The 11,060-nt window shown below is 31.2% G+C and overlaps 1 protein-coding gene across 1 annotated transcript; it reads left to right on the forward strand.

Annotated features, from left to right (window-relative positions):
* The first annotated feature begins 376 nt into the window (after positions 1–376).
* On the forward strand, positions 377–5,389 carry LOC101499881 (syntaxin-71-like). Its single transcript, XM_004497434.4, has 9 exons — positions 377–724; positions 847–972; positions 1,655–1,814; positions 1,914–1,999; positions 2,096–2,164; positions 2,256–2,300; positions 2,415–2,477; positions 2,582–2,658; positions 5,079–5,389. The coding sequence occupies exons 1-9, from the start codon at positions 569–571 to the stop codon at positions 5,092–5,094; spliced, it is 798 nt and encodes a 265-aa protein (XP_004497491.1). The 5' UTR covers positions 377–568; the 3' UTR covers positions 5,095–5,389.
* Positions 5,390–11,060: the final 5,671 nt, after the last annotated feature.

Here is an 11,060-nt window from a genome sequence, read left to right on the forward strand (position 1 = left end):
AGTAGTTAGCTACTTGAGAAATTGGTCATATCTTTTTCTTTTTATAATAAATTAGTCATATCTAATATAGTAAAAGTAATTTTATAATTTTTTTTATATAATTTAAAAAGAAATTATACCGTCAATTAATAGTCAATAACGACCATGAGATAATTAGAGATATGTTTAACCATAACTATTTATAAAATCATATTGACGAATACTTATCACGGTATAAAACTTGATGACAGTTTTTATAAATAATATTGGAAGAGAGTAATTACCTACTTATTGTTTTTTCACTAAAGATTATTAAAACTATAAAATAAATAAATCTTCTTAAAGTTTTAAAATTATTTTTTATTTATTTAAAAAAGTAAAAATAAAAAACTGCTTCATGTTTGTAGTCGGTACTTTACTACAGCCAATAGCTGTCCATGGTCTCTCTCTCTCTCTCGCTCCTTAGAAATCCATTGTTGAGTTCAGCCTCAACTGAACACAATCAGATCCAAATTTACTATAACCCCTAATAAATCACTTGTTGTTAACTTTAGTAAAGATCGGATTTTGATCCCAAAACAACAACAGTATGAGCGTAATCGACATTCTAACCCGAGTTGATTCTATTTGCAAAAAGTACGACAAATACGACCTCGAAAAGAACAAGGATGCCAATGTCTCAGGCGATGATGCCTTCGTCAGACTCTACGCCTCTGTTGACTCCGACATCGACTCCCTACTCCAGGTACCTCACCAAAATATCATAAAATTGTGCCCTAATTAGTCAACTATTCTTCTGAAGTTTTGAAATTTGGGTTTCAACGGAGTCAATTGTTTTGTTTTTTCATTGATTGAAATTTTGTGCAGAAAGCAGAAACTGCTTCCAAGGATAGAGGGAAGGCATCTGCTGTAGCGATTAATGCGGAGATTCGTCGTACTAAGGCTCGGTTGCTTGAAGAGGTTCCCAAGTTGCAGAGGTTGGCTATCAAAAAGGTTGTTTTTTTATTTGAATTTATGTTGGAATGAGTAATTGAGATTTGAGGTATTTTAATTGGGAATTGTCAACAATTTTGTGACTAGAGCTTTTTAACTGTAAATAAACGGCTTGATCTGCCAAATTGGTGATAATTTATGAGTTAATAGTTATTTTGGTTCTTGAATCTTGTCCTTGAATATATCAAAATTATGAAACTTACCCGAATGTGTCTTTTGTTAGTCAATTTGATCCTTGTATATATATATATATATGTTTTTTGTTGGTTAGTTTGGTCTTCCGACGTGTCTTCCATTAGTCAGTTCAGTCTTTTTGAAATTACTAACAGAAAACACACTCAGGGTGTATTCTGTAATTTCAAACACTCAAGGACTATAGTGAGTGACACTGCCTCACACATCTAGGACTAAAATGGCTGTTTACTCTAATATAGCCAGTAATTTGTTGGGAGTTAAGATAATTTGTTCAATTGATTTGAAGATCTCTTTTATGAAATTTGAAGTTTGAGAAAAGACATGAGAAATAAATCCAATTTCTCTATTGTAGGACACCCATTTTTAGTTTTCTAGCAGTGCAACTATCTATCTTTGAAAGGGGCAGACTTGTTATTTCTGCGTGTAACTCTGATTTTTTCAGTCTATTACTGAGCTTTGCATGATGCATGATCCAATGTATCCACAGGTAAAAGGGCTTTCGTCGCAAGAATTTGCTGCCCGTAATGATCTGGTTCTTGCGTTGCCAGAAAGAATCCAAGCTATCCCAGATGGGACTCCTGCTGCGCCAAAACAAACTGGTGGCTGGGCAGCTTCTGCCTCACGTGCTGAAATTAAATTTGATTCAGGTAATTGAAGCTATCCATGCCTCTCATCACTGTCATCAGGGTCATGCAACTACAGCATTTAATCTGTTTGGGTGTATTATTGAATCATCTTGATTACAGATGGGCGGTTTGATGATGAATACTTCCAGTCAACTGAGCAATCAAGTCAATTCAGGCAGGAATATGAAATGCGTAGAATAAGACAGGCAAGTAACTTTTAGCAGTTTGAGAAGTTTGCTGTGTTCCTTATCACTCCTGCAATGATTTCAACTTTCAAATCTAATTGGGCGTTAACTTTTCAGGATCAAGGTTTAGATGTGATTGCAGAAGGATTGGATACTTTGAAAGACATGGCACATGATATGAATGAGGTCAGTGTCTTTTTAACATTTGTCTTCCTTCCTGTAGCTGCTTGTGTGTTCGTAATAGTTTTTACATTTGTCATTTATTCGATGAATACAGGAACTGGATAGACAAGTTCCCCTGATGGACGAGATTGACAGTAAGGTAAGAATTATCGGTTTTCTCATTACCTCAAACAAAGCCAAAATCTTGGAAGCACGCTTTCGGAGTTTTATTTAAAAAGTTGAAATAATATGCAATTGTTTGTCATCTTTACAGGTCGACAAGGCGTCCTCTGATCTTAAGAATACTAATGTTAGACTTAAACACACCGTGAATCAGGTTATCTAACTACACCTCTTTTGGTCTTAGATTTCCATCAATTTCCATTTTTATTAGTGATAGATTTATTGCTGAATCTTATATGATTTTCTGCTTTTATCCAGCTTCGATCCAGCCGAAACTTCTGTATTGATATTGTTTTATTGATTATAATTTTGGGAATTGCTGCCTACTTATACAAGTAAGACTCCCATCTCATTTCAGTTTTCATTAAATTGATAAAGCACAGCACTTCTTTTTCATAAATTCCAATCGTAAATTTAAAAATTAGACATCCTACGGTAAATCTAAAGTTGGGCATAGTATACAACCTTTATTGTGGAAACATTTTGTTCTCTTTCTGTCTTATTTCTCATATACATTTTTTTATTAGTGTGATTAAGGCATTCATTTGAAATTAGAGGAGATTGTGATTGATAGATCTGTTATTGTTAGTTAAGAAGTTAGTTAGTGGATGTGTTCAGAGATAGTTACTTAGTTGGGCCAAATAAGGCCTGCTTTCTCTAAATAGAGAGGAGTGATTAGGAAGGGGATCATATTGTCATTTGAGGTTCAAGAAGAGAAGCTAGAACAAGTGACATCTGAAAATGAAAGCAAACAATTGGAAGTGAGAAGAACAGAAATGAATCCAGAAGGGAAACGAGAGTCAATGCGGCTGAAAAACCAAGAAAATAATCATGAATGCGTGGGAAGAAAGCGGATAACACAACAGAAAGTCTGGGCCTCGTGGGAGAAGCAAAGGTAGAACAGAAATTGAAAGACCCTGCAACATTCTTGGAGGGTCAGGTTTTGCTCAGACTGGAACCTCCAGACAATGGTACTTCCACCGAGCTGCCAAGACTAGCACCGCAACTCCATAATCTATTGGGAATATTAAACATGGTGGCAAAGCTGCCATTGCTAAAACTACCGGACTCACCTCGTGGTGCGGTGCACTTGAGAGCTTTTGTTACCCAGATGGAAGGGAGGAGAGCTGCCGCACCAACCTCTCGTGTTGTTTGCATATATGAAAAGAAACTGTTGACTAGGCCGTCTAGGCTACGGTCCCAATTTCACATATTGGGCCCAGGTGTGGTCTTAATGAGTCAGACCTTTATTAGTGGAAAAGGGTGCAAGTCCTACAGAATGATATTTGTTCTACACCTCCACGCGGGCTCTTTTCAGCTAATTTTCAACACTTCAAATAGAATTGGGCCTTCATCTTGCCAACATCTGAAGCTACGAGTCTGCAAGAGTTTTTGGGGCTATTTCCTTACATAATTCTTCACCTTAAGGACAAGGTCTATGTTTAGGGGGAAACTGATAGCTCTGATATTGTTAGTTATGAAGTTGTTAGTTAAGAAGTTAGATAATGGGTGTGTTGAGAGATAGTTAGGATAAATAAGGCATGCTGCCTATGAATAGAGAGGAGAGATTAGAGAGGGGATCGTCTTGTCATTTGTGAGGAATAGGTCCTTTTGGCATTAGGAGGTAAGCAGACCATCGCAGTGCTGCCATTGTTTGTAATCAAAGGGGTTTCTTCCCCATTTTCGGTAAACATATACCAGTTGGTTCTACCAGTGGATATTTAGTAAAACTATTGATAAAAGATATAAGATAGAATAAGAAAAAATATATATATTGATATGGAACCTTAGGTCTGAATCAAGTAGATATCAGGTCAGGAACTACTGATTACAAGAAGAAATTGCTGAGAAAAATAGGAAAAGTGCAGATACGGAGTGATAGTGCTGTAGACAGTTCGAGAGGTTAACTCTCTCCCAAATCCCAACTGATTTTCAGCCTGCCACTCTTGTCTCCTCCCACGCTTACACTCCGATCCCCTCTTACAAACTCGTTACCAATTAACACTACAATTACTACTACTACCACTACTATTAGTAGTAGCTAGGCAAAGACTCTCACTTCTAATCCTGATCGCGCTCCCCAAAGCATTTCGTCTTTCCGTTAACTCCATCAAGGAGTTTAGTCTACATGAATCCTTGCCCTTTTCAGCTAGGCGCTTAGCTAAGAGTTAAGACACACTCTCACATCTAATTCTGATCAAGAGTGATGCATCATCTAAGTGGATCAGGTGAATTCACCTTTTGAGCTCCTCCTATACACCTTAGAAACCTTGGGCCTATGATATGACATGATGTTATTCGCGAACCTCTCTAGCCAATCAAATTTCTAGAATATTTGAAATTATGGCATCATATACAAAAATTTGATCACATATGTGGAGATGATAATCATGTTATGATAGGAATTTTAATGCTTTATTTGAAATTAGGATTTGTGCTCGTATTTTTCATCTCTTTCATTTGTTGTCTTTGAAATATAAGAAAACTAGAGTATAAATTAATTTCATTGTTACAATACAATGGCGGTGAAATTTATTATGTCCTGTCTGCACCAAAAATTTGAGTACTCTAATGTATTCAAGGCATTATTAGTGGAATACTTATGTTACCGATGTTGTAGCTGCGCGGCACTTTCCTTATAACATCACTTGGACTTTTAATATCTAGCATGTGTTTTGGGGTGGTATTTGGCTGTCTTCCATTCTTTCTTTGCTTCTTGAGATAAACCTTCTGACTTGTCATGCCCATTTTGCAGTGTGCTAAAGAAATGATGATGATACACGAAGACTATGAATGTATTCCCATGGTTTGCTTGTGTTCAAGAATAATATTGTGTCTGATTTAATTTTTTTATTTTTATCACTGAAAATTTCCATCCCCTTGAGAGATATACTGGGCTATTGTCCTTCACGAGCAGCCCTGTGCATGCTGTTATGTAACCCACCATTTGTATGTTAAATAGTCGCGACTTGTTTTATGTACTTGTTCGTCGTCATCTTGGTGAGTTGATGCAAGATAGATATCCTCATGTTTTATTTTATGTAACATCATACTTGTTTTATAGTATCCTCATGGTTTGTGCATAATTGGTCTAACTGCGTTGAAGTTGACTTAAGTTTATGAAAAGTGTTGGAAGTTTAGCATTGACACAATTAGAGGATTGTTTTCATGTTGAGCTTTAGTAATATAAGTTAAAAGGTTTATTAGACCTTTTGTATCATGAACCTCCTAGCGTAGACTACTAAAGACTAACATGTAAAGCACTCTTCAATTGGAGAATGAATTCTAAAATTTCAACACGATACCAATTAAGTTTTTATTTTAGATGTAATTAGTATATACAAAATCAACTTCTAAGATGAATGATGTATCTTTTTAATAGGATCCATGTAATATTCCAACATATATATCATAATAAAAAAGAGGTAATATTTCAATATACAAAACACAGCGCCAATTTACCTTTTTGTGACTTAGATAGTAATCTTTGTTTAGTTCAAATTTTAGGTTTTGTTTGTTAGTGGACCTGACTGTGATACCAATTGACATTTGAACAAGTACAATTGGAGTGTGACGTTATAGTGGACTTACTTGTTGGCGTTTTTAAGTGCAAAACTCTTCTATATTGATAAACACCTTATATTGCCTTGTTTTCATTGATGTGAACTTAGTTTCCAACAAAAACAAAGATGCACTTTTTTTTTCTCATTTTTTTCCTCTCTAGTATTTTTCACCAAACACCATCCGAAGAGCGTTTCTTTCATTGATTTCCTATCATCACTCTGGATCTGAGTTCCAAATGGAACACTTTTTATGATGGTGTTTGGTCAAAATCCATGACGAAGATTAGGGCTAGGTTATGCATACCTTACTAAAAGTTAATGAGACTAATATATCTGATAAAAAGAGTGGTATTGGCCTTGGATCTCACTTTTTTTAAACTAAAAATTTATTAAAAAAAGAAATAAAAACAAAATTGAGGACATAGACTTTATCCGATTAAAGGAAGAAAAAAAATGTTAAAAGAGTTCTTAAAATCATACATGTTTTTGTAGCCATTACACGAAAATTACAAAATATAGAATGATTTTGTATATTCTTTTTTCTTATTTTAGCAATTATCTTTCTAAAAAACTATTTACTAAAAGATATATTTCACAAGTAGAGGTGGGAATAAGTCAGATCAAACATTGAAAGGCCTGAGCCTGACCTACGATTAATTTTTTAGGTCTACGTCTGACCTACGACCTATCAAATTTTTTTTCTGTCTTGGTCTGACATTTTTAAAAGTTTGGTCTGATCTGATAACCTATTTAAAAATCTTATTCACATTAAAATATTTAAATGGTATATTTTATATATTTTTTTAAAATATACTAAACTATGTCTTTATATAAAAGGGAAACTAATAAAATTATAATTAAATTTAATAGAATAATATCTAACAAGTCTGCAATGCAACAACCTTCTAAGAAAAGAAAAAAACAAAATGAATCTATAATTAGTCTTTATACACATATCAAGCTACATGTTATATCCATATCATTTTACATGATGATCTATCCATACCACATTATGGTCCCCACATACCAATACCAATGTACATATTTATATATATTAAACAAAAATGATTTTTCTAACAAAATGATTTTTAAAAAATTTGAAACAAACACCCTTTAAACCCTAAAAATGATTTTTGATTTTAAATAATGGATTTTTTTTTCTGAAACAAACGCATCCATTATTATCTCTCAAACAAATATGAAACGACTACTGAGTGATTGCCTAATTGATAGACTTTAAAATAGGAAATAATATTATTAATAAATAATAATAAAAAATAATATTAATAAATAATAAAATATCGGTCTGTCAGGTCTAATAGGCTTTTTTATAAGCTTGAACATGTCTTATCTAAATAAATATGCTTTAAAAATAACTTGAGTATCATTTTTATTAAATAGGTTAGACCATAAACCCGTGAGAGACGCCTAACCTATTCCCATCCCTATTCACACGCATCAAAATTTTCAAAAAAAAAAAAAAAAATTCTCAAAATCTCTAAATTATAGATAGACAATATTGGAATGTAAATTTTCATCACTAACGATGGCATTTAGACATCTCATGGACAAGGTTAATAGTCTCTTGAAATGTTTAATCTTTTGAGCGAGTCACAAAACAGAAAACCTAAGATATACTATACTAATTACCATATGAATACCAACCGACAAATTGATCACATCAAAAAATGAATAATCGAACACTTGTTTTGAAAAGAAAGATGGGCATTGGCGAAAATGTTGCTTGTATTTGGCGTTATTCCTACCTTACCATTACCAACACCATATACTTCTATTGCACAAAACTCCAAGAAACAGAACATAGAATGAATGCAAGCTAAAGAGACATACATAATAAGACCAACTTGATTCTATTATTTGGTTTCTTCTTCTTGGAACTAATAAACTCCAATAATCAATTTTCTTTATTCCCTTAATGAACAGCCATTTTTTGACATTATTGCCTTATATATGCTTTTCTCTCTATTTCAATCCGTCAGTGAACCATTAGTCCATGAAGAAGCCCCACTTCCCATAATTCTTGGCAAATGTTTCTTTTTTCCTACTTAAAAGACTTATACTCTGTTAAATGCATGCAACGAATCATATAAAGTTAAATAATGATACATAATAATAGAATAATAACATAATAAATATTATTCTATTTTGTATTTGATGTACATGTGATAGCAAACAAATAATTTAATGTCATTTTATTTGGTTACGTATATTAATTTGTTACAAACAATAAATATATATATATATATATATATATATATATACATATATATATATCAAAAGTTAAATGACAAAATTACTCCTGTTAACCAGAATTTGTTTTCAAATTTTTTTAACGTGATTTTCTCTATAAAATTAAAATATAATACTTTAATATTATAAAGTAACACGAAATACTAAACAAAATTAAATAAATAATAAAATAATCATATTTAAAACAATCTATTCACATTACTAAATAAATAATTTTTAATTTAAAAAAAACTTTGAATAACCAAATGATTCTATCGATCTATTGTCATCTTTTGAGTAAATCTTTTGGGTAAATGATCTTACTGTCATTTTAATGATGGAGATAACATAACCACTATAATTTTAATCCAATATATAATAACAACAGCCAAATCTTGTACATTAAATTTGGTCAATTACATGAATCAAATGAGGTAATAAATTTATGTCATATAATATATATCAATCAAATTTATTAATTTCTAGATTTTTCTTATTAGTTTCTTTTAATGATTTTCTAATATATTTCAGTGTCTCTAACGATTTGATGATCTTCTATCTGATATACTCTTCTTATTACAAAAATTTATATATCTCTTTTCTCTATATGCTTAAACCACAGGAATAGTTTCTAGCATATTTTTTATCTAGGTGTTATCCTACACTTATTTTGTTATCGCGCGGATTTTTTACCATACAACATTTTGTTCTATACAAATAAAATTTCATCTTTGCTGTGGGTCGTACTTTTTATCACATAAAAACCCTCCTCCATTTCAACCACTCAATCTATCATTTACATGTTCTACTTTTAGTCATTTTGAACTATGGATCCAAAATATTTAAACGCATGACTTTTGACATGGCATGATCCTCATCTTTCACCTCCAACCTAAAACTATTTCTCCTTTTGTTATAATTGCATTTTATACACTTTATCTTGCTTCTAGTAAGGCAAAAATTGTATGCTTTAAGGTTGTCTCTACATGCAAACCAAATTAAATTTCTTGTTAATTCATAAAAATAACTTCATATACAGAACTTAAAGAAATTAAGGGAAATAATTTGTTTCGCCCATTATATTTTTCTTCTCAATATTTGGTCGCCATATTTACTTTTTTTTGTTACGAGTCATGCATGATATTGACTTTGACAGTGTCAAATTATTCAATATTTTTACTTATAAGATTATTAATATCCACATCGGTTTTAGAATTAATTGTCGATTTGGGCTACTGAGTGAGTGATTGGACTACTAATTTCTTCTTCTCCTACTCACATTTTAAAAAATCTCTCATTAACGCATTTAAAATAACTAATTTAAATATATATTTTAATTATAAAAAAAACACATTTAAATTGACTAAATCAAGAAACATTGAAAGGTGAGAAACCAAAATAAAAATTAATAAATGTAAATTAGAATTTCTTAATATATATATCACTTGATTAGTTACCACGTTATGTATACATTAAGTTTTCCTTTATTAAATATTTTTTTAAATTAAAATAAATGTAAGGATCAAAATTAGATGCAATATTAATATAAGATACAATATTGTCAAATCGGATTGGTCCCCACACCTAGTATATATAGTTTATCCTCTAATTCTATGTAACTAATTATTATTTCTTGATTTGATTGCTAGTTTTCACCTACTTCTGTTCCTTACCAATTCCACTAGCTAGCTAAGTCCCCAAAGCTAACCAACAAACTTAAATACTTAATATTACAATGTGAAAGTGTTAATTAATTTCTCTATTAACAGTAGAGTCGATCGCCACCAGCTACAAATTCATATTTTATATATATTAATATTGATATCAAAAGTAATAGCTTTCAACTGTGTGGAAGGAAAAGATTGGAGTGCACCATTTTTTCCTTTAATAATATAATTAATTACCACAATTAAATAACTCAAACCAAATGAGGTAATAGCTTAGAAATCTAAGTAATTAACGATGGCTGTTGAATAATCAATATATATCAAGGCCATTAAATTGGGATTATGCTAAACTAAGCACTATACTCGAACTTGCTATAGCTATATATAATAAATATATGATCTTATTTTTCCTTCAAGCATTTGGATTCATAACGGAGTAAATAACTTAGGATGTACCTTCTATATTTTATTATTGCATGATTAAAACACGTAGGTTCATACTTAAAATAGGGACGTTAAAGGCTCACCCTCTCTCCATCGATCTAATAAAAACATTGAACTCAAAGTCAACTAGCTAGTCTATGCTTATATATATATATATATATGGACCAAGTTGATGGATGCGTCTATAGTCTCTAAACAACCAATCGTAGGAGAAAAGTTAACACTCTTTATATAATATTCCCTCCTTCTCACAGTAAATTTTACTTAAAAAAAATTGTTTTAAAATAAATGTGATTTCAATTTTTTTAATGTAGTACTAATTACTTTTTTCAATTATACCATATAATTAATATTATATATTATTATTCCAAAGTCTTATATTCTATTATATATTTATGACAAATACAATTTCACATATCTCATATTTAAAGAGTAGTCAATATATTTGTTGATAGACTTGTTAACATTGGTGAAATTTGTCGGTGCATTGTAATATATAATGTTATTGTTCTATAACTTTTTTGGTTGTCAACATATTTGAGATGTCAATTCTAATATATAATGTCATTATACTATAATTTTTTTCTTAAAAAAATTATGTATTTATGATAGTAAAAAAACACAAAAAAAAATGACTAATATTTTGGTAAATTTATTGTTTTCTTTATTTTTTATCATTTCATAATATATATATATATATATATATAAGTGAAATGAGCAAAACGATACTTGAGACTAAGGGAATAGTAGTCCACTTCATATTAACCTATTAGTAGCTGTGGTTAGTTGAGATGGAAATAAAAAAGGCCAATG

The sequence above is a fragment of the Cicer arietinum genome, chromosome 4 (genome assembly GCF_000331145.2).
Source record: "Cicer arietinum cultivar CDC Frontier isolate Library 1 chromosome 4, Cicar.CDCFrontier_v2.0, whole genome shotgun sequence".
NCBI lineage: Eukaryota > Viridiplantae > Streptophyta > Magnoliopsida > Fabales > Fabaceae > Cicer > Cicer arietinum.